This window comes from Aspergillus steynii, assembly GCF_002849105.1.
Source record: "Aspergillus steynii IBT 23096 chromosome Unknown P170scaffold_1, whole genome shotgun sequence".
In the NCBI taxonomy this organism is placed as follows: Eukaryota; Fungi; Ascomycota; class Eurotiomycetes; order Eurotiales; family Aspergillaceae; genus Aspergillus; species Aspergillus steynii.
Window position 1 is genome coordinate 6379697 of NW_020194398.1, and position 22606 is coordinate 6402302.

The 22606-nt window shown below is 52.7% G+C and overlaps 10 protein-coding genes across 10 annotated transcripts; 7 read left to right on the forward strand and 3 right to left on the reverse strand.

Moving 5' to 3' along the window:
• Nucleotides 1–151: 151 nt before the first annotated feature.
• On the forward strand, nt 152–1408 carry P170DRAFT_345034 (D-isomer specific 2-hydroxyacid dehydrogenase family protein; the record flags this gene model as incomplete). The annotated part of the gene is made up of 4 exons (XM_024843498.1): nt 152–471; nt 537–589; nt 647–734; nt 814–1408. 4 exons carry the CDS (start codon nt 152–154, stop codon nt 1406–1408), a joined length of 1056 nt encoding a protein of 351 aa, XP_024711131.1.
• A 2684-nt stretch (nt 1409–4092) lies between these two features.
• On the forward strand, nt 4093–6853 carry P170DRAFT_372145 (putative serine/threonine protein kinase; the record flags this gene model as incomplete). The annotated part of the gene is made up of 4 exons (XM_024845194.1): nt 4093–4539; nt 4638–4752; nt 4808–4977; nt 5026–6853. 4 exons carry the CDS (start codon nt 4093–4095, stop codon nt 6769–6771), a joined length of 2478 nt encoding a protein of 825 aa, XP_024711132.1. The 3' UTR covers nt 6772–6853.
• Nucleotides 6854–6978: 125 nt separating this feature from the next.
• On the reverse strand, nt 6979–8031 carry P170DRAFT_443531 (endonuclease/exonuclease/phosphatase family protein; the record flags this gene model as incomplete). Its single annotated transcript, XM_024850556.1, has 2 exons — nt 6979–7347; nt 7402–8031. The coding sequence occupies 2 exons, from the start codon at nt 8029–8031 to the stop codon at nt 6979–6981; spliced, it is 999 nt and encodes a 332-aa protein (XP_024711133.1).
• A 544-nt stretch (nt 8032–8575) lies between these two features.
• Nucleotides 8576–9897, forward strand: P170DRAFT_453076 (uncharacterized protein; the record flags this gene model as incomplete). The annotated part of the gene is made up of 2 exons (XM_024851331.1): nt 8576–8746; nt 8803–9897. 2 exons carry the CDS (start codon nt 8576–8578, stop codon nt 9874–9876), a joined length of 1245 nt encoding a protein of 414 aa, XP_024711134.1. The 3' UTR covers nt 9877–9897.
• Nucleotides 9898–10487: 590 nt separating this feature from the next.
• P170DRAFT_443533 (glycoside hydrolase family 76 protein) lies at nt 10488–11958 on the forward strand (the record flags this gene model as incomplete). Its single annotated transcript, XM_024850557.1, has 3 exons — nt 10488–10566; nt 10620–11314; nt 11377–11958. 3 exons carry the CDS (start codon nt 10488–10490, stop codon nt 11956–11958), a joined length of 1356 nt encoding a protein of 451 aa, XP_024711135.1.
• A 691-nt stretch (nt 11959–12649) lies between these two features.
• P170DRAFT_433306 (serine/threonine-protein kinase) lies at nt 12650–14704 on the forward strand. Its single transcript, XM_024848455.1, has 5 exons — nt 12650–12773; nt 13118–13170; nt 13245–13452; nt 13509–13665; nt 13730–14704. The coding sequence occupies exons 2-5, from the start codon at nt 13127–13129 to the stop codon at nt 14533–14535; spliced, it is 1215 nt and encodes a 404-aa protein (XP_024711136.1). The 5' UTR covers nt 12650–12773; nt 13118–13126; the 3' UTR covers nt 14536–14704.
• A 394-nt stretch (nt 14705–15098) lies between these two features.
• P170DRAFT_433307 (ubiquitin-conjugating enzyme E2) lies at nt 15099–16113 on the forward strand. Its single transcript, XM_024848456.1, has 3 exons — nt 15099–15226; nt 15290–15611; nt 15689–16113. Exons 2-3 carry the CDS (start codon nt 15461–15463, stop codon nt 15967–15969), a joined length of 432 nt encoding a protein of 143 aa, XP_024711137.1. The 5' UTR covers nt 15099–15226; nt 15290–15460; the 3' UTR covers nt 15970–16113.
• A 1212-nt stretch (nt 16114–17325) lies between these two features.
• Nucleotides 17326–18875, reverse strand: P170DRAFT_343912 (NADH-quinone oxidoreductase subunit D; the record flags this gene model as incomplete). Its single annotated transcript, XM_024843432.1, has 3 exons — nt 17326–17363; nt 17415–18135; nt 18207–18875. The coding sequence occupies 3 exons, from the start codon at nt 18873–18875 to the stop codon at nt 17326–17328; spliced, it is 1428 nt and encodes a 475-aa protein (XP_024711138.1).
• Nucleotides 18876–19258: 383 nt separating this feature from the next.
• On the forward strand, nt 19259–20744 carry P170DRAFT_396544 (DNA-directed RNA polymerase core subunit RPC40). Its single transcript, XM_024846124.1, has 3 exons — nt 19259–19353; nt 19420–19524; nt 19595–20744. The coding sequence occupies exons 1-3, from the start codon at nt 19309–19311 to the stop codon at nt 20564–20566; spliced, it is 1122 nt and encodes a 373-aa protein (XP_024711139.1). The 5' UTR covers nt 19259–19308; the 3' UTR covers nt 20567–20744.
• Nucleotides 20745–22595, reverse strand: P170DRAFT_461601 (NEDD8-activating protein UBA3). The gene is made up of 6 exons (XM_024852047.1): nt 22361–22595; nt 22204–22305; nt 22144–22149; nt 22007–22086; nt 21661–21957; nt 20745–21603 (listed from the first exon to the last, which is right to left on the reverse strand). The coding sequence occupies exons 1-6, from the start codon at nt 22387–22389 to the stop codon at nt 20852–20854; spliced, it is 1266 nt and encodes a 421-aa protein (XP_024711140.1). The 5' UTR covers nt 22390–22595; the 3' UTR covers nt 20745–20851.
• Nucleotides 22596–22606: the final 11 nt, after the last annotated feature.

The window sequence follows — 22606 nt, forward strand, 5'->3', positions numbered from 1 at the left end:
TGTCAACATGACGCCAAGATCGGCCCGAGTTGTTGGGCCGAGTCAACGCCCTCCCATACTGCTGAGTTATAAAGCCACCCAGACCAAGAGACCCTGTCATTCGACCATTCATCTTCCATCATTGATTTAAAATCAGTGCATACAATCCAGCATGATCACCCAAGTTCTCTTGATCCTAATGCCCTGGACTCCCGACCCTGCCTGGGTGTCCAGTCTGGAGAATGTCAGCCCAGGCATCCAAGTGCACAGTTACAAGATCGACGCTTGGGCAACTGAAGTCCCCAAAGATATTCCTCCCGAGATTTGGAATAGGGCGACTGTTCTATTCACGTGGAAGGTGTTCCCGACAAAAGAACTGGCCCCGAACCTGCAGTACATCCAGCTGCTAAGTGCTGGGTGTAACCATCTCTTTGGGAATCCGTTGTTTGAAGAGACGGATATTGCGTTCTGTACTTCGAATGGGGTGCATCCGTAAGTGGGCTGTCGTTTTCTATCGATTATAGTGTTGTCGTATTCGAGAGGTAATGAATGTGCAGGCCGCAAATTACCGAGTGGGTGTTTTCGACGTTTTTGGCCTTTCAGCATCATCGTAAGAAGAACCAGACCTATTAAAATCTCCAAGAGAATGCTAAATCTGCCATTAAAGTTCCGGAACACTTGGAGAACCAGAAACTCCGCAAATGGGTTGATCCTCTGTCTGACGAGGACACCGAAGACGCCGTCGGGCTGAGAGCGTAAGTGATTGTTTATTCGAATCCCACTCATTTCTCCTTGTAATTTTCATGGACAATTATCATCTAACGCTCTGCGTAGTGGAATCTTCGGCTATGGCTGCATCGGTCGACAGTGCGCCAGAGTCGCGAAAGCATTCGGCATGGACGTGTATGCATATACCCTGCATGAGCGAGCAACGCCTGAGTCTCGAAAAGATGATTCCTTTTCTGAACCTGGTCTTGGGGATCCCGAAGGAGAGTTTCCCACGAAGTGGTTCCACGGCCCGGAGCAACTGAACAGTTTCCTGGCTTCCGGCCTCGACCTATTAATAATCACTCTTCCATTGACCCAAAAAACAAGGGGAATGATCTCGAAAGAGCAGTTTGCTTTGCTGAGCAAGAAGAAAGCTTTTGTTAGCAACGTTGGCAGAGGTGCTATCGTCAATACTGACGATCTCGTCGCCGCCCTCGATGAGAGTCAAATTAGAGGCGCTGCCCTTGACGTGACAGACCCCGAACCACTGCCAGCTGATCATAAGCTATGGGGATACAAGAATGCCATCATTACGCCCCATTGCAGCGGCAATTCAAACCACTATAACGAGCGGGCCTGCAAGATCTTGAGATACAATCTTGAGAGGCGTTTTAAGGGCGAGGAGGTTGTCAATCGAGTTAGTAAGGAGCTAGGATATTAGACAAGGAAGCTTGAAACAAGGAAAGGCTCAAATGCGACAATTGGAAGCGTGCTGGTGGCTTTAGAGAGGGTGATGGAGAAAGGGATGCAGCACAAACACAAGCCATAGCCGCCTTCCCGAATGCAGTTTAGCGGGTGTTAGAGCGGAATGCGTGAAAACAATAATCCGACACTGATCGGCAGTAACGTGATTAGCGATCTGGAACTTTAATGGGACGTTAATTTGACCCGTTGTGCCTGTTGTGATTCCCGTGGCCTGCGGGTGAAGTATCGTGAAGCTATCACTTTCCGGGACAGTTGCCAGGCCGACTCATTCACCATGTCATTTCACCTGAACTGAGATACTCTTGGTAGTCCTCATTCACTTACTGCCTTCTCTTAATTTTCCCTCCCCTATCTTGGAATTGGTTGGCTCAACGCCGGAGAATTAGTACTTGCTTAGTGCAACTACTCAGCTTTCTAGAATCGGCAAGAGCTTCAACTGGTAAGTTGGGACTCAACTGTTTGTGTGTGCGCTACATGGTTATTCCTTCTCTATTTCTTGTCTGTTTAGAAAAGCTGTCAAATTGATGACTTGCTACTTGGTCCATGTGTGCAATTGCTGTGGATTTACATCACACGTGACTTGAAGTGACGCTGTAGACATTGGTTGCCTATACTAGTTTTGGGCTGGATTTTTTTCTGTTGTGTTTATTATTTGTGGCTTGACTTGATCTGCTAGAGAATTCAATGCTAACAACCCCACAGCTGGCTTTCTGACATTCGCTGCCTGATCACTACTGAACAGCTTCTATCGACCACCGTCACTACACCGAGATACTGCATCCCGACGTGAATTTTCTCACATCCTGACCTGTGACTCATTACATGGTCACTGATCCGTATCTCTCATTACTGTTCTTTATTCACGGCCGTCCTGTGGTCGCCGGATCTCGGTCATTTACTCACGCCACAATTCTGCAGGCGCTAATTTAGCGCAACCCATGGTTCACCAGCCACCTTGTATCTCACGTTAATGACCTAGCTTTTGAAAAGCTTCAGAGATCACATTGCGACTGATACTGAGCGCAAGATTTCAACACATCTGAGGGGTGTTACTATCTATTTCACCCAGACCGAAGACACTGGCATATTGCAGAACCGCAATAGAGTTGATACCAGCAAGTAGGACTTGCCGCACCCAAGAGAAGTTCGTTTTATGGGCTTGGAAGATTCAAATAAACATCAAAGAGAATTGAGACTCGGAAAACACCAAAAGCTCGGACCATAGCTCCTGGATATAGACTGGGTGTTTTCAAGAAGGGTAAGTCAAGAGAATCCCGTGTTCTACCTCTTTTCGCTCAGCATGTCGTCTCTCCTCCCAATCCTCTCTTCCCCTCCCCTCTTCTTCAATCCCTCAATTCTCCAGTCCTCTCTACACTATCTTCATCTCCAACCCTGCCGCTTCATCCTCTCTCATCATCCTGTCCATCGCATTTACCCTTGTTCCTTCTCCAAACGTTCATTTCAATGGATGACCCCATATCTCCCGGGCGTCGTGGATTCGTCTACGGGTTGGGCTTTTCTTCAACACTTTCATCGGGACAAGGCTAATTTAATCAATATAGGGCCCATTCTAATCAAGTTGTCCAGCAAAAAATCTCTGTTCCAAGCTGTGAAAACACAAAAAACACTGGTGGCGATTCCTCCTCCGATACACACAAGGCAGAACAGTCAGAGAATCGCAATCCTAGCAGTCAAGGTCAGTATTGAGATCAACAAACCAATTGAGCTCGAGAAGCTAACTCAATTAAGATCTAGATCTTCCAAAAAACCCAAGTGGTAGCGATAATCAGCTTGTGTGAGTTGATTTCCGAGATATGTTAGTACTCTGGCGACTGACTTGGTTATCAAAACAGAAAGCCTCACAACCGCCAGGACGGAAGTGGATTCAGGCCTTTTCGATTCCGGTCCAAGTCGACAGAGACCAGGCCCAAGCCAGACATCAGCTGGCCAATTGCTCTTCCAACAAAGTCTTCTATTTTCGGAGTCCCTGATTACGCTGGTAACTCGGACACTTGGTCTCCAACCCCGAGACTCCGGGACGTTGTACACTCGCGTGCCCGTTCTTATCCATCCGGTGCTGGTCCGCTTAAAAGACTTACCACACGCTCGAGAAACCCAACTGGCTCCGTTGGTTTCACCTCTGCCATCAGAACTCTCTTGCACGGACGGAAAAAGTCCAAAGACAAGGCGCCGGAGACCACCCGTGCTCAGCAGCCAATTTCGCCTCTTACTGAAAGGTTTCTATCGCATTTTCCACGCGTATCCAAACCCTCTTCCCAGACACGTCTGAGGAAACAGAAGCTACGCTCGGCGAGCGATCCCCTTTCTACTACTAAAACTGCTGATTGTGAGCGACGGCCGATCCCTCGACGTGGAGCGAGTGAATGTCCCCTTGGGATTCAGACATCCTCCCAACTTGCCCCCAGTCCTCAGGCTCCCACCCCCACCAACTCTCTCATCCCCAAACCCTGTCCTCCCATCTCACTCCCTCACTACAAAACAATCCGCTCTCATCCTTTCTCTCCGGATTCTTCAGACGTTATCATTGAGGAACCACTTCTACCCCCTCTGCTCAAACTAACCAGACCTTATCGTGCCCTCCGTATTCCAGCGGCTCGTTACAGAAACCCAAACCTCACCATGGAACCTCCACGCACTTCCCGGCTTCTGGACCCCACGTCCGCCATCAGCGCCATCACTAAACACAAAGCAGAGGCCATCAAGCTCGCGAGAGAGCAGGCTACTGCGGTCCAGGAGATGTGCCGGCGAGCTAAAACAGAAACCCCGCCTTATGAATTCGAAGAATTGATCGGCAAGGGCTCCTACGGTCGCGTGTACAAGGGCCATCAGCTTCCATCAGAGAAAGTCGTTGCCATCAAAGTCATGGACATTGACTCCTTAGACTATAAGTCTTTGCGTGATATGAAGGATGAATCGATCAAAGATTTCATCCATGAGACCAAAGTCATGAAACAGGTCAAAGATGCGGGCGCAAAGAACATCAACGAACTGATCGAAGCCATCTCAATTCACTCGCAACTGTGGCTAGTTTGTGAGTACTGCCCTGGTGGTAGTGTTCGAACTCTGGTAATCTTCCACTCCCTTTCTTTTACGCCTCTGCCTTCCTGAAAACTTTCTTTCCTATACTTTCCGTTCCATGTCACCATCGCTAACATTTTTACCAGATGCGCGCAACCAATGATCGGCTTGACGAGAAATTCGCAATCCCAGTGGCACGTGAGCTTGCTGCTGGCTTACGGGCAATCCATGATGCGGGCATCATTCATCGAGACATTAAAGGTAAGGCTCTAGGCTGTTTGATATAAATTATAGGGACTAATCTTATGGTCTCTAGCTGCCAACGTCTTGATTCACGAAGAGGGCCGTCTGCAAATCTGCGATTTCGGAGTCGCCGGTGTTCTGCAATCCCAGTTAGATAAACGATCAACCTGGATAGGAACACCCCACTGGATGCCACCAGAAATGTTCTCCACTCGTGGTCAGGCTCACCAATATGGTAGCGAGGTTAGTCTCTTGAACTAACTGATAAATATGCATCGCTGATCTGTCTAGATTGATGTTTGGGCGTACGGATGTACTCTATTTGAACTAGCGACCGGAAACCCGCCAAATGCCAACCTGCGCGAGAGAATGCAAATTGGCAGACAGTTGAACAGAACTACACCAAAGCTCGACAATGAAAGATACAGCGATGGGCTCAAAAGCCTTGTTGCCTTCTCACTCGAATCTGATCCTTTCCGTCGACCTACCATGGCAGATGTGCAACAGCATCCCTACATTGCCAACTCAGAAGAAGAATACCCTACATCCTCTCTTAGCGAGCTGGTTCGTATCTACTACCAATGGTCGCAGCGAGGCGGCCAGAGAATCTCATTGTTCCATCCTGGCGGTGCCGCCGCTGCAGAGATGCCTGGAGCCCCGACGGATGCAGAGGAAGACTGGAATTTCAGCACCACAGATGGTTTTGAAAAGAGATTCTCTATCATTGACCTTGACCAGATAGCTGCCTCTCTGGCTGAAATGGAAGAAGAGATCAGCCCTACCAAGACCCAACACAACCAAGACTCCGTTGACGAACTCACTGCTACCGCAATGACCAAGGAAGATCAAGTGAACTTTGATGAACGCGTCCGCCGAGGTGCCGAAGCCATGGAAGGACTTTTCAACGAAGAAATGCCCAGCTACACATATGAAACCAAAAATGACTTTGTACCCTTTGAGGACAAGCCGGTATCTGATCTTCCACTTCGCACAGACACTGATCGATCTTCTGTCACATCCACATTTATTGATATCGACATTGGCGCATTTGATTCGTCACACTATGCTGCCGGAGCATCTGCTCCCCAGCCGTTCCAGCTCGCAGATGCAGACACCATCCGAGCCAACAGGTCCAGTGGCCGCGCGCACCGCAATTCCAACGAGAGTCGTTCTCGCTCATCAAGCAGCGGCTTCAGCAGTAACCGCGACTCTCAGGATGTTCCTTTCCAGCCTTCGACTGGACCGCGCCCTCCTACCATGGACTGGAAGTTCCCTGTCTTCATGCAGCCTCCCCAGGAAGAGGAGGTAGAAGCCGAGCCAGAGGCACCGGCGCCGCCTCCTTCTGAGCCGGCCCCCGCCGAACCCGACCTTGCGGCAAAGCGGGCAACCATGGAATGGACATTCCCTGTCATGACAGCAGCCGCCGCTGGCCAGGACAACGACGAAAGCGCGGTGGATCCCGCTCGCTATGAAACACTCAGAGCCCCGGTCCTCGAACTCGAACCTTCGGCCACCATCCGTCCTTCTAGTATCGGTGAACCAGGCGACTCTCGGCCGTCAACATCGGCGTCTGCCAAGTCGAGCATCTCAATCAGCTCGGACACGGACTATGATCCGTTCCGTTTCGATCGGCCGGCAGACTCTCCGGAGGCAGAGTTCCCGGAGATCGTCGAGTCCAGCGACGATGCCGAAGAAGACGACCGTTCTTCGGTCCTTGATGGGCCTGGGCCAGACGAGGAGGAGAGTCCCCAGGAGCCGTTCCCAGCGGCCCACGCCGAGCCATTGGCCACGGCTCGGCGTGAGCCTCCGCTGACAGCAAGGCCGGGTATTGAGTCAATTCAATTCCCGGCCTTGCTGCCACCTCGCCCCGAGGTCCTCATCGAGGGGGCTGACGAGGGCGAGGTGACCGCGGAGCTGGATCGGCTCCTGGGGGACTTTTTACAGGCCCTCTCCGCCACTGGAGAGGCGCTTTCGAAGACGACCATCGAGGCCGAGTCCAACCATGATGTGGACTCGGCCTCGATGGGGCCTGAGTGATCGTTTTTTCTTTTTTCTTTCTTTCTCTTTTTCTTTTTTTATTTTTATCTTATTCTTATCCGTGACGATTTACGATTGCAAGACCATGCCTATTTTCTTCTTTTTTCTTTTAATGTAAAATATCATTATCAGAATATTCTTAACTGAAAAGCAAGCCATGAAGAATAATGAAGATCCAGAAAATTTGTGAAGACCTCATCTCATAGCCTATCTCACAATCCGAAACACCGCCTGCAATCCAATATGATCCGTGACCCACATATCCTCCCCGGTCTCACTCGACTCCTCAGAATCCGACTCCTGGGGATACTCGATCCAAATCTTCTCCCCAGCCCCGATCTTCTCCAGACTCTGTACTTCCACGCCTCCGCAGAATAGCACCTTATCCATCCGACTGCACCCAAACCTACCCCTCTCATATTCCGACAACTGCTGACCCCAAGTATAACTCTCCTCTGTCCCGTCCTGTCCCCCAAGCACGAGAAACGCATCCTGCAGCCCACACTCCTCCGGTGCTGTCAGATCCTCCGGCGCAAAGGCATTCAAATCACCCGCTAGAATCGCCGCATGGGGGACCTGTCGCGTTGCTGCTGCCCCTGTCTCATCCACGGTATCGACATCCCCACCAACTGAAGGCCCATCTCCCCGCATGAACTGCGCCGCAAGACGCAACTGCATCGGGCGACGCGGCGGTTGAGAAACCAAACTTTCCAGATGAGTATTGCAGAGTCGAAGGATCGAGTCCTCAGGGCCGGTCTGCCGCCCATCCCCATCGCCAAATCCACTGATCCCAATATCCACAAACAACGCGTCCCTCCCCATCCTCGACGCCGAATACCTGACCCTCCAAACACCTCTCACATCCAACCTCTTATCAATCAACGTGGTAGTCCCGTATTCGTGTCCTAGGGCCCAGTTCCCAGTCGAGACGTCCGTGATGTAGAACCGTTCTTGGATCCAGGGCTGCTGCTGGATGAGGAGCAGGTCGGACCAGACCATTTCCTGGAGGAAGATCACGGATGGGGTGGTATGGGAACTGTCGTGGAGGGTGGAGAGGTAGCTGAGGGCTTTGGTCATGCGTTGGTTGGCGTAGGGGACGCGGAAGTCGATGTTCCAGGTTGTTAGGCGGAGGGTTTGGAGGGGTGTGCTGGTGGTGGTAGTGGTCGTCGTCGTTGGGGAGGTGGCTGGGTGCCAGGAGGAGTTGGTGAAGTGGTAGAAGGGTTGGGGGATGGGGGTGTCAAGGTTAGGGGTTTGGGACATGGTTGGTGAGTTTTGAGTTGATTGTTGTTGCTGTTGTAGAGAGAGAAAGATAGGGAAGTGAGGTGGAGGAGATAGAGAGATAGGAAGAGAGGGAGATTTGGAAGAGAGAAAGATGTCAAAGGGATCCTGGGTATGTGAGAGGTAAGAAGAGATTGCAAGGTGGTCGAGCAATGGTTCACGTTGAAGTATGTGGAAGTTCAAGTTCTGACTGGTTAGGCTGAAGACGAATGCCTAAGGATGTACTGCATGCACGTGTTACACTCGCTTCGCTTCGGTGATCTTTAACCCGAAGTATAGAATCACAGGTGGTCGTATGAAGCTTGACATTGTTTCCCCCAAGGTTTGCAACCCATGGTAGACCTGCCCATGAGGGTAATTCACTTGTCTGGGACGTGTCTGGCAGGACGCGTCCTGCTGAGGTCTTTCACACCGGAGATTCTCTCCCATCTTTACCATCCTCACCTCGTTCATCTACCTACATCAGCAATGTAACTCCCTCTCTTGATCCCTTGGACAGCTCAAGAGCTCTCCCGTCCTTGCATCCATGATGGCTCCTATATCAGAGATAACCTCACGTTTCGAATCCCCCTCTACCCCAAGAACCTCTGAGCAGTGGAGACAGGCCCTCGAAGGCGTCAAGCTGCTGTACATCCGTCATCAGTACAAGCAGTGTGCCGCTCGGGCTGCAGAGATTCTGCGCAATACCAACCAGAAGGTGAGCTGTCTGGACCCGTCTCGTATATTGAGATGCTAATCAAGCTTACTTTATAGATCCATCCTGTCCACAAGACCTACTTGCATTTCTACAGCGCCATCTCCTACGAAGGCATGGGCCGAGCGGCTCACCAATATTCCACCACCAAGGTGACTCTCCTACAGACTGCTCTAGACTGTTTTATCACCTGCAGTGCCGTGCTGCCTGGTCTCATTCCGACGCAAGATGACACAGACGGTGATCCGTCAGGTGTGGAATCCACCCCTGCGTTCCATACGCTTGGGAATTCATCATCTATCGGCAGCTTCGTCACAGTCATTCGAGACATCATCGACAAGAACATTGACTCTCTGGCGGACGATCCCTTTGTTTCAGACCCCGAACCTGAGCCTGACAAGCACATCTCCACCTTCGACACTCCAAGTGTACCCCCAACTAACCGTCTCAGCCAAACTCTTCTGATGCCTCCTCCCCTCAAGGTTCGCAAATCACAGGAGGCTTTAAACTCACCAGACCCTCCCCTGAACCTAAACCAGATCTCCAGCGGAAGCAAACAAGCCCCAAATCCCAAAGCCTCATCTAGCAGAGCTCGCAGACCTCCACCCCTCCCCATCCAAATCAAACCAGCCGAAACTACACCCCCCGCAGAGTCCGAATTACACGCACCGATCTCCCGAGATTCCCAACACGCAGCCATCGTCACCTCACCTATCACCTCGCCCCGTGGAGCTTCCATCCGGCGTTACAACGGCAGTCTCCGGTTCCTGCGCGTGCAGATCACCAACAGCATTGCGTCGCTGCGCCAGCTCATCGCCGAAGTCACGGAGCTGCAGGACTCGCGGCGAGCGGCGAAAAACTTCCGTCGGTCGAGCTCCTTCTGGACGTTTAGTCCTGTTAAGAGTCCTGTCCGGGGAGGCGAAAAGGTCAGGTCTGGTGGGTTGGGTAAGGCGTCAACTTCAACCTCGACGTTGACATTGACCATGGAGACCAAGGAGCAGCGGATCGCGAGACTGCGCGCCGATGGATGGAAGACCGTGGGTCTGAGAAATCCGGAGAGTAAGTGGAAAGGCACGGAGTACTATAAGCGATACTGTGGTGCTGTGTTGGATGAGTTGTATCTGGGCTCGTGAGGGATGGATCGTCAGGACGGGATTGTTTAAGGTTGTTGGTTGTTTCTAGCGGCGCAGGGATATCATGATGCTTGGTACCTGTTATGGTGTACGCTAGTTTACGTCAAGTCTCGACCAGTAAGCTTGACTGTCGGATTTCTGTCTGTTCTGTGTCAGGTTTTTGTCTGATCGGTTGTTACTGTTAGTGTAGTGGAGCAGTTCTCTTTCCAGAATGATAGTGCAAAGCTTAATGTTGAAAGTGAGTCTTGATCATGACTCCCTCGCTGACCATCCTGCGTAAAATGAGGGTTTCACAAAATCCACTTTCAGCGCCGTCGGTTTTACCCAATCATTCCACTCCTCAGGGTCCAATGATGCCCTCTAGCAAGACGAGTTAGAAGGCTCAAGCGAAATTAGCCCCTGACGGGGCCCAAACAAACACCGCCCCTGTTGGGGGCCTTTGTTCTCCAGGCTCCCACGGGCTAAGCGTGCTGTGCCTGAAGTGTTTTATGGGTACAAGAGATCCATGGAAGTTTAGCATTTCAAATTTGTTTACTTACCGACCCTCGTCTTTCCCTCACATTCTTACTCGTTTCGGTCTATTAGCAACCTACACGCCTTATATTAGAATCATGAGAGTGAGCTGGACTCTCCCCATCGTGCTGACGGGCACTGTCGTGTCTGCCATTGACTTGGACGTTTATGATGAGCGTATGTGCAACCTGCACCGCCGTTCGGTTTGAGTCCCAACTGATGACCTGCAGAATCCCTCAAGGATGCCGCCGGCACCGCCTCCTACAACGCGATGACCTTCTACAAGGCCAACCAGACGGGCGAAATCCCCGGCAAACTGCCCAAAGCCTGGTGGCAAGGCGCCCTGCTCTTCGACACGCTGATCCGCTACGGCCATTTCGCCGACGACGCGTCCAACAACGCCGCCATCAGCCAGGGCATGTACCACCAAGCCGGCGATCATTCGGACTACATGCCCGCCAACTGGAGCTCGTACATCGCCAACGACGATCAGGCGTTCTGGGGCCTCGCAGCTATGACGGCTGCCGAGCTGGATTTCCCTGCGGACTCCAAACAGCCGTCGTGGGTCGATCTGGCGCAGAATGTGTTCGATAAGCAGGTGAATCGGTGGGATGAGGATTCGTGCAAGGGTGGCATGCGTTGGCAGATATCCCCTTACCAGGCAGGGTACGCGATGAAAACGGCCATAACCAACGGGGCCCTGTTTCAGCTGTCGGCCCGTCTGGCTCGCTACACGGGCAATTCGACGTACTCCAAGTGGGCGGAGAAGGTTTGGGACTGGAGCAAGGAGACCCTGATGGATGAGAAAATCTGGGAGATCGCCGACGGCGTCAGCGTTACGGACCACTGCAAGGGATTATCGCACATGCAATGGACGCCGAACTATGGTCTGTACCTGGGAGGTGCAGCGTATATGTACAACGTGGTATGTCTGGTAGTGGACTGGGTTGGTTCAGCGACTGCGTGCTAACGACTATTTACCAACAGACGGACGGCAAGAAGGAGTGGAAGAAAAGCATCGACGGCCTGCTCAACACCACCTTCGAGACCTTCTTCCCCAAGCAGTACAACGGCACCATGACCGAGGTGATCTGCGAGCCCATCGACAATTGCGCCCAGAACCAAGAAATCTTCAAGGCGATCCTCTCGTCCAACCTGGCGTCGACCGCGCTGGTGGCACCCTACACGGCGGAGGGTATCCTGCCGAAGCTGCAAGACTCGGCCACCGCGGCGGCGAAGCATTGCACCGAGGGCAAGGATAAGAGCTTCTGCGGATACAGGTGGTACAAGAGCAACGGGGACCACAAGCTCAACATGGCGGAGCAGATCAGTGCTACCGGCCTGTTCTCGGCCAACCTGGTCGCGTTCAAGGACCAGACTCTCATCTACACGAGTAAGACGTCCGGTAGCCGCACGAGCGGAAATGATAACAGCACCGGAGCCAGCGCCAGTGCGTCAGCCAGCGCCAGTGCGACCGGGGATGCGAATGGGGCTGGAACCATGGGCGTGTCTGGCTGGGGGATTGCAGGCGTTGCCATGGTTGTCAGTCTGGCAGAAATGATTGTATAGGGTGTTATAAGTGTGGCATTCTGCTATTCATTGATCAATGCATAAACATTTTCATGCACCGAGGATGGACAGATGAACAGGAGTATAGTACTACCTACTCGGTACCTACGGAGTACCTCCCTAGGTACTAAATGACCACGTAAGGCTGAAGTGTGGCTCTGCGGTGGTCCACCAATCACGGCGCCAGAACCACGGGCGGTGGCTGTGCAGAGACTGTTAGTCAGCGGGTCGATCGGAGGGGCCAGACTTTGGCCGTCTCTTTTCTACTTGTTGGTCCTCCCCTTTCCCTTCGTTTTCTCCTTGAAGATCAATCCAGTGCCTGCTGCTGGTCTGTTCTCCGGTGTCTTGATCGCTGCGCTGTTGGAATCTCGATCTTGTCGTGCCATCGAGTCGAATCGCCGTCTCATCAGTCCTCCCCGATCCTCCAGGAACGGCCCGCGTGTTTACCCCCTATCTTTTTTTCTATCAGGCAGGCAACCAGTCTAGTACAAGTGAGTTAGCCCGCCTGGCTGGGCTTGTCTCTGACAGCCCGTCTCTTCTCTCCTAATAAATAATCCTGCTGTCGAGGTCCACTTCCGGCTGACTTTTTCCCCTCTGTCTTTTTTCTCTCCTTCGTGAATATAGCATTCATCCAGGAACCACGTTCTGATTTTCCGTTCGCATTCCTCGACAGCCTTCAGCTTTCGCCCCGCCATCCCCCCCTCACGTGCGGGGTCCCCTATCACCGCCGGCCTAAGCCCACCGCACACATTTGCTGCAATTTGATTTGTACTCCGAGACCTGTCCGCAACGGTCTCGCTCGGTCATCATGAGTTGTGAGTCCTGTTTTCTTCCCCTCCATACCATGGCTCCCTCCAATTGTATTTCCTCGTGATGTCGTTCGCTGCTTGTCGCCCGGTCTGTCGTTGAGACTGCCTTGCTTCTGATTCCCCTGAAATCCTGGTGCCTTGTGTTCAGGGTGCCAATTCGATGCTCATGTTGTTGCCAACCTCGGTCGTGGTTCTATGGACCAAGAGCCTGGGCTTTTGCGCATTGCTTGTTTCGCTATGGTTACATGGTCTGGTTTTACCTTGCGATCGATTCGAGCCTCGATCCTCCCGTTCGGACTGGTGTTGCACGAGCCATCATGAAGTCGTCGCTAACCGCGGTCCCCAATCTAGTCTCTAACATGCTCAACAAGCTGTCTGGACAGCCGGAGAGTTACGAAAAAAAGTACGATCCATCCGATTTCTTTCTCCCATCCTCTGCCCTGCGCCATCAAATTCCTGACAGTCTCTCCACTTTAGATCGCTATACAAGTTCGGAAGAACCCTCGGCGCTGGCACGTACGGTATTGTTCGCGAGGCTGAGTCCAGCACCGGAAAGGTCGCGGTCAAGATCATCCTGAAGAAAAATGTCCGCGGAAACGAGCGCATGGTCTACGACGAGCTGGAGATGTTGCAGGCGCTCAACCACCCCCACATCGTCCATTTCGTCGACTGGTTCGAATCGAAGGTAGGCTTTCGCTCAGTCACACTTCTCATGCGCGACCGAGTCTAACGGGATGCCAGGATAAATTCTACATTGTCACGCAGCTGGCCACGGGTGGTGAGCTGTTCGATCGCATTTGCGAGTACGGCAAGTTCACGGAGAAGGATGCGTCTCAGACGATCCGACAGGTGCTGGATGCCGTCAACTACCTGCACGAACGGAATATTGTCCACCGAGGTTGGTTGACTTTGCTCTTGCCGTGATTTTCCATATACTGATTTCCCCCATTTTACGCGAACAGACTTGAAGCCGGAGAATTTGCTCTACCTTACTCGCGATCCCACCTCTCAGCTCGTCCTGGCAGATTTCGGCATTGCCAAAATGTTGGAAGACCCCACCGAAGTGCTCACCAGCATGGCCGGATCGTTCGGCTACGCCGCGCCCGAGGTCATGCTGAAGCAAGGCCACGGAAAGGCCGTTGATATGTGGTCCCTGGGTGTTATCACGTACACCCTTCTCTGCGGTTACTCTCCCTTCCGATCGGAGAGTCTGTCGGATTTGATCGAAGAATGCAGCACCGGGCGCATCATTTTCCACGAGCGCTACTGGCGCGACGTCTCCAAGGATGCCAAGGACTTCATCCTCACCATGCTGCAACCGGATCCCTCGAAGCGAGTCACCTCGGAAGAGGCGCTGAAGCACTCGTGGTTGACCGGCGAGTCTGCCAGCGACCGCGATCTTTTGCCCGAGATCCGCGCCTACATCGCGCGCTCCCGTCTCAAGCGCGGCATCGAGATCATCAAGCTGGCCAACCGCATCGAAGCGCTCAAGATGCAGGAGGACGACGAGGAAGACAAGGAAGACATCCCCAGCGTCACCGACGTGGCCGGTTCTGCGGCGCCCGAAGGGTCTGCTGCCAGCGGACCGTCGAGTCCCGGACCGTCTGCGGAAGGAGAGGCTGGCCACACCAAGAAACACAGCTTGGGCAAGATCGCGCGTGGGGCCATCTTCCGCGAGGTTGTCCTTGCCAAGGTGCGCGAGGCCAAGGAGACGGAAGAGCGCGAGAGGGTGGAGCGGGAGGCACGAGAACGCGGTACACACGCTTGAGTTTAGTTTTGGTTCTCTGGAGGGCGTTGGCAGTGTAAATTTGATGGGTCTACTACTCCTGACGATTTTGGTTAGGTCGCAACTCATTTACTTGGATTGCTTTGTGAATACTTAACATTTCCATGATTCCCGGTCTATAATTCTACCAATGTACACATTTCTTTCTTTATGTTCATGTATGGCTAGGTCTGCTACGTCATGTCCGTCCAGCGTAGATGCCATACTCCGTAGTCATCCTGACTGTCGGGGAGGCCATCGGGTCAGCGGTTGGTCGCGGTGATGGAATCATGTGTCACGTGCGGGTCAGCGGGCGGCCAGCAGGTGATCGGCGTTTTGGGCTTTCCCCGTGCGTCTCGTCCTGTACTCCGACTATTTATCCACCTCGCTGCCTAAGTTGGTCTGCCTATTCTTCCTTTCTCCTGGACTGCTATTCTTACTGTTTTCTTCCTCTGTTCCTGAGTCATCCGCCTATCCTTACCACCGCTAACTCCGCCTAGATTGCACTCCGGTCGTGGTCCACCCCGCGTCAGTGTCAAGACGTCATACATTCGGTGCAGTCTTACGATCGGACTCGAGGCCAGACCGCGCACTTTTCTTTCTGTGGACTCTTACAACGGCGACAAATTGCGCGAGATTGTGCAGCCCGCACAGGGTATCTTTCACCATGTTCGCCACTAAGCGTCTGAGCAAGGTTCGTTCTTTCCTACCCCTCACCGACTCGAGTTCATCAAGCTGACTTCTATACGACCTGCAGGAGCTCATCAAGGTAGATCCGGTCCCTGCGCCCCTTCGCCCTTTTACCCTCGGTGGTTGCGTTATGTCTCAGCTTAATTCACCCTGGCATTGTGCCGTCTCTTGACACCCTCAAGCCGGTCGTTTACATACATTTGCGGATTGGAAACAAGTGCTGATCGCCTCGTCACAGATGAAAGAGCATATGCCGCCCGGAATCTCAATTGTGAAATCGGAAAATCTAGAGGAATGGCAAATGGATATCCAGGTCTTGGACGACAACCCTCTCTACCAGAACGAGATCTATCGGTTAAAGTTCACGTTTAGCTCCAAGTACCCGATTGGTATGTTTCTACTCGCTATCCCGAGGCAGGTGGATGTTTAGGTAGCAACTTATCTGACTGACCTTCGCATTCCACAGAACCCCCGGAAGTCCAATTTATCGAGTCCAAGACCTCCGACACTCCGCGTCCCATCCCCATTCACCCGCACATCTACAGCAACGGCATCATCTGTCTCGATCTCCTCAGCTCGGCTGGCTGGTCGCCCGTCCAAACAGTCGAGAGCGTCTGCATGAGCATCCAGAGCATGCTGACCGCCAACTCGCGCAACGAACGACCGCCCGGCGATAGCGACTTCGTCTCGTATAATAAGCGGAGGCCGCGCGATATCAACTTCATGTATGATGACGACAACGTCTAATTCTCGACACGCTTTTTTCGGCGAGAACCGGTGCCGGGATAGAGAGAATGGGAGAAGGCGGAGCTGTACAGTTTGATTTGATTTGCAACATGGCATCGTACATACATACAACCGCATCCCGCTTTTCATGGTTGAGCGCCTTGGTTGGATTGTGTATACCGGGGATAATTGAACAGGCGATGGGAAAGAATGGCGACAGGAGAGGGAGCTATTACTCCACTCGTTCCTTGGTTCCGGTCTGCTGTGCTCTTGGGTTTTGATCCTTTCATTCAGGTGTTTATGCATTGGCATTGGCGCGCCTCGTCTTGACATTCCACTTTGGGAGTTTCTGGAGTCGTTCGGGCCGATTAGTTAATTTGGATCATGATTGACCCTCTCTTCCTATTTTTATTTCGTTCTATGCTCCTTCATAATGATGACTGGATATTTACTGGTATATGTCCTCACAAACCTTTGAATCTTTATATACCATACCGCCTCTCCCCAAATCGAAATATTCCTCCAAAGTCTTTCGACCTTTATAGACTACACTACAGCGCCTCATAGCCCAAGGACTTCTAGGGCTCCCACTTCCCCCTATATTATGATTTCAGGGTGAATAGTGATAAGTCTTCTAACCAGAAGCTATGACCTAGAAACAAAGGATCACATAGTCAGACCAAACCCATTAAATCAACCAATAATCATTTTCTCTACGCAACCCAACCAAACAGAGCACATCACATTGCAACGAAATTCAACTTCAGTGTCACTATACACACAAGGGTTATGGCAAAAAGAAAAAAAAAAGAAAGGAACCAAAACATAAGGAAATGAAACTATGAAAGGGAAGTAAAGTAAGTAGACAGAACGACACTAACACAACAGAAAGAGATGAAAAGAAAAAAGAAAAGAAAGATGATAGATCAACGCCAGGAAACGGATGGTTGGTACAGGTGGAAGTGTGAAGGAAGGGGTAACAATAGAAATAGATAGGGTTTTTTGCTGTTTTCGAAGGTGGATGGGCCGTGATTTTCCCTTCTTTTTTGCTTCTCTGGTCGTTGTTACTCGACTCATACCACTCGCTTTGGCATTTCTCTCACACTCATACTCACACGCGCGCATGGTACACAAAACACGGGGGCGATAACCCAGAGACTGGAGTCCTGGGTATCGAACAGGGTGATATGGGTTGATTGGTCATTTATGGATGGATGATTCTTCGGATCTAGATTATGTATTTTTGGTTTGTTCTCTGGCTTGCAAATCATCAATATAAAAGGATGCTTGGTTGAATGGATGAGTTCTGAGTCGCGGGCATATTTTTACAGAAGTTGGGAGATCAGGCTGTCCACCTCTTTTGGTTTTCTTATTTGTTTACCGGTCAACTTCACCGAACACCAGATCCATTGTACCTAGAGGACGTTAATAACTTATGTCGGACACTGCGTGAGGAAAGAACTTACCGATGATAGCGACAGCGTCGGCCAGAAGGTGACCACGGGACACTTGGTCGAAACCACCCAAGTGAGCAAATCCAGGAGCACGGATCTTGCAGCGGTAGGGGCGCTCGCTGCCATCACTGACCAGGAACACGGCCATCTCACCCTTAGGGGCCTCGATGGCCGAGTAGGTCTCACCGGGGGGAACGGAGTAACCCTTGGTGAAGAGCAGGAAGTGGTGAATAAGAGCTTCCATGTTCTCCTTCATGGCGGCACGGGGAGGAGGCGAGATCTTGTAGTCCTCGACACGGACGGGGCCGGCGGGCATCTTGTTCAGGCACTGGTGGATGATGCGCAGGGACTGACGGAACTCCTCCATACGGCAGAGGTAGCGGTCGTAGCAGTCACCGTTGACACCGACGGGGACGTCGAACTCGACCTGGTCATACGCATCGTAGGGCTGGGACTTACGGATATCCCAGGGGACACCGGAACCACGCAGCATGACACCGGTGAAACTCATGTTCAGAGCATCAGCGGCAGGGACAACACCGACACCCTGGGTTCTGGCCTTCCAGATACGGTTGTCAGTGAGCAGCTCCTCAGTCTCGTCAATACGGTCACCGAATTGGGTGGCCCATTGGTAGATATCGTCAAGGAGACCAATGGGAAGATCCTGGGAAACACCACCGGGGCGGACGTAGGCGGCGTGGAGACGGGCACCGGAGACACGCTCGTAGAATTCCTATTGTAGTAAATTGACGGGTCAGACTGGCCATGATATTTCGGGATAGATAAAAAGAGGGGTCAGCTTACCATGAGCTTCTCACGCTCCTCGAAACCCCACAGGAATGGCGTCAGAGCACCAACATCCATGGCGTGGGAGAGGACGGACATCAGGTGGTTCAGGATACGGGTGATCTCGCCGAACATCGTCCGGATCCACTTGGCTCTCTCGGGGATCTCAACGTTAAGCAGCTTCTCGACAGCCAGCGCGAAGCACTGCTCGTTCGTCATCATGGAGACGTAGTCCAATCGGTCGAAGTAAGGCAGAGCCTGCATGTAGGTCTTGTATTCGATCAACTTCTCGGTACCACGGTGCAGCAGACCGACGTGGGGATCCGAGCGAACGATCTCTTCACCGTTCAATTCCAGAATCAGACGAAGCACACCGTGAGCAGCAGGGTGCTGGGGACCGAAGTTGACGGTGTAATGGCGGATCTTGCGGCCGACCCCTTCATCCTCGGACTCGAGACCGGCGGGAACCTCGGGTTCGCCTGCAATGCCCTTGTTGGCCAGCGATGTGAAGGTCGGGTCCGTGGGGATCAATCGGGTCGCCTGGTAGCTGGTGGTCTCTGCATGTCGGCGAGGGAGAGATGTCGTTATCGAACGGGATCTGGGGATGGTCGTGTTGGTGAAGTTGGAGGGGCGGAGACAGAGCCTTTTGGGCGCGCTGCCCGCCAGGCGAGTAAAGGGAGCAGCCATTCGGAAGAGAGGAGAGGGGGACGAGGAGGAATTGAGGGTGGAGGATCCTCAGTCCGAGCGCAATGGATGGAGGGACTCTGCGGAATTGGGCGATGCGGACTTGACGCTGGTTGGAGGTTGCGAGAGACATTTTGGCCGGTCACGTGGCAAGCTCGCCTGGTCATCACGCCGCCTCTGGTTGGCCTGAGGGCCGTCGTCTATTCCGCACCCGCGCTAGTGCCCTCCTGGCCGTCTGGGCCGCAAACCCGCCGACCGCCGTGGCCGCCCCCACCCGCACCGCACCACGGGCTGGGTGCAGAATAACCAGGTGGCATGTCCGCCTCAGGCATGCAGAAATACTGCCGGTTTTCTACAGAACTTTTTCCATTTCCCTCCAAGAACTCCTCTGGTCCGCCATCTTCGCATCTTGCAAATCCCCAATTGCTAGCCCACCATGGCGCCTCTTGTCGCCTCGCAGGAGGAACTGGAGCGCAGAAGAGTATGCCACTCAGTTCTTCCCCAGACAAATTTCTTTTTTCGTCCTGCATGCTAATGCGATGTTCAGATCGTCAGTATCAATCCCGAAACCGTCTCCAACATCCCCTCCACGGATTTTCCCGGTCACTGGCCCGGCGAGTCGCACGAATGGGCGCTGGATAAATTCAAAGAGGTATGTCACTGACTCATGTCTCCCTCTATTTTACGATAATTTCAAATCCTCACATCCATCTCGTCTGCAGGGCTTCAAGGTCGAATTCCACCAGAACGAAAGATTCGAAGCTTCTTTCTCGCTGGTCGGCGTCGATGCCTCGATCGCAAATGCCTTCCGTCGCATTCTCATGGCCGAAGTCCCTACCATCGCTATCGAGTTCGTTTTCGTTCACAACAACACCTCCGTCATCCAGGATGAGGTGCTCGCACAGCGCCTTGGTCTCATCCCGCTGAAGGGCTCCGTCGACGGCATCAACTGGATGAGCTGGTTCAAGAAGCCGACCGAGGACGACCCCGAGGGCGGCAGCACCCCCAGTGATTTCAACACCATCGTTCTCCGACTGGACGCGGAATGCACCAAGAACCCCGATGCCGACCCGAACGAGACCGACCCCCGCAAGCTGTACGACAATGCGCACATCTACGCTAAGGATATCAGCTTCCACCCCGTTGGTCGCCAGGAGCAGTACTTCAGCGGCGACGATGCCATCCAGCCCGTCAACCCGGACATTCTGGTCGCTAAGCTGCGTCCCGGACAGAAGCTGGATATGGAACTGCACTGCATTAAGGGCATTGGCGCTGACCACGCCAAGTTCTCTCCTGTCGCTACTGCGACGTACCGGTTGTTACCGGACATCCAGATCCAGCGCCCCATTATCGGAGACGACGCGAAGAAGTTCGCCAAGTGTTTCCCCCGTGGCGTCATTGGCCTCGAGCCCGTCACCCGGGAAGACATCCAGAAGAACACCGAGTACGAAGGACACGAGGGCGAGATGAAGGCCGTTGTTCGCGACGCCTTCAAGGACACCGTGAGCAGGGAATGTTTGCGACATGACGAGTTCCAGGGCAAGGTCAAGCTGGGTCGTGTGCGCGACCACTTCATCTTCAACATCGAGAGCACTGGCCAGTTCGAGAGCGACACCCTCTTCCTGGAGAGTGTGAAGGTGCTGAAGCTGAAATGCGCGCGGTGGAGGCGAGGACTGGCGGATCTTGTGCGGTAAATCTGTCAAGTTCAAACGATTGCTAAAACTATATGATGCATTGACCGGCGTTGGACCTTTTGCTGTTCTTTTGCGTGTTTGTACATTCATGGAAAAAAAGTTGGTCAAGGCCTTCTTTACTGTCGGGAGTCTGGATAGGGCAAATCTTTTATATATAGAAAAAGCTGATTTGGATTTCCTTCGTTTTGTATTCATATCCAGTCATAGGGGCCGTATCCACTGATCGTAACTAAATCATGTCTCATTTCAAGAACTGGTAAATATTCTGGCACCTCATGCACCATTCTAGCTAAATTCCAACCGGTAGCGGAAATCAATGGTATACGCCGGGTCACTGACCGCGACTTCCTGCCCGTCCTCCAGCAGCTCTCTGAGCTTGCGCTTCAGATTCGCCCGCGTCTGCTCCTCGAGCTGGGGCGGGAAGCGCTGATACAGGGTCCTTTCCTCCGTTCTCATACTGGGCTTCTTCAGCTGCGCTTCGGGCCGCTCACCCAGAGTCTCAATAAACGCCTCCAGCGTCATCTCGGGGTCGACCGTCATCTTCCGCGCCAGGTTTCCGCACACGGGGCAGTCAGGCTTCTTCTCCGCCTCAAAGGTATACGTGTATACGCCCTCCTCGCCGGCATACATCATGTAGTTCTCGAGGTAGGGGTTACACGAGGTGGCGATCTTCAAGGCCTCCGAGGTCGTGGCCGCTGCAATGACCGCGTTCGTCGAGGCAATGGCCGGGATGATGTTTTTCACCACGCCCTGGGACATCTGGAACGTGACGCCGTGGATGTTGAATTGTTTCGCGCGCTCCAGCGCAGCGTTGTACACCCAGCTGATGTGTTCCATGTCGTCGCTGTCGAACGGTTCGTCTTTGCGCTTCTCCTGCCACGCGATCTGGTGCGCCCATTCGATACAGTGCTGAGGCTGTCGCGGGATGGTGGCGATCGTGCAAAGTGGGACGGCGGGTCGGGGGGCATGCATGTCGAGCTGGCATTCAATGCACGACGATAGGGTGGGCAGGATCACACGCGCTTGTCCCTTGAATCCTGCAGGTGGTTAGTATCGTTCTCTCTTCTCATTTCGAGGGCTCAGGGAAATCGTACCTTCGGTACCGCCGTCGATTAGCGGCTTCAGGCTTTCGGGATCTTCGGGGTCGACCATGCCGATGAGCGTGGCATTGATCCAGCGTCTGGCTTCGATGCTATCAAGCCCGCACACGACCATTTTGAACTGCATGTAATAATCTTCATCCTTGTCCTGGATCTTCCCAACGTACGGGGTGATCTTAACGCCTTTGACCCGGCGCTCTACGAAGGACGCGGCGACCTCTGCCTTCGGTTTCCCGATGTCCGACTGGCGGAACAGGAATTGTCGGTTCAGGTTGGAAATGTCAATGGTGTCTGGTTTGGTTAGTTGAACACACTCAATAATTCTTGGCGGGCAGCTTACCCATATCGATGACGTGGATGTCTTTGAAGCCAGACAAGGCTAGGTTTTTGAGAATCTCACATCCCAGTCCGCCAGCTCCTCTGGTGGGGTTCTTGTTAGTTGTCTCTTCCTATCCTCTGGTAGAATAAAAAACTCACATAACTCTAGAGTCGTGTTAGCTACGTGAATCGTAAAGATGAAGATTTATGGCAACTTACAGAACTTTGGAACTCTCCAGAGCAGTTATCGTCTCTGGCCCAGGCACCCAGTCCTCGTCGCTTTGGGGGCCAGGCTTGCTCAAGACATTATACAGGTATTTCCTAACTAAGATCAGCATGATCGAGAATCTTGATAGCAAAGAATCGCAAGTCTCACCATCGAAGGGACGGATCGGTAGAAGCCATCGTGGGCAAAATGTGAATTCAATCTCACGCAGATGACGGAAGACGATCACCGCGGGCGGCTGTACCGGAGGTATGTGAGGGGCTACAGCTCAGATGCGCAACAGTGTTATGATTTTGGCTTAGCAGAGGCCAAATTGGGTGATAATGGACTCTGTAAGTTCCGGGTGAGTCAATAATCTCCAAGATCTAGCAGGTATAGGTGGTGGGATGCTAGCGT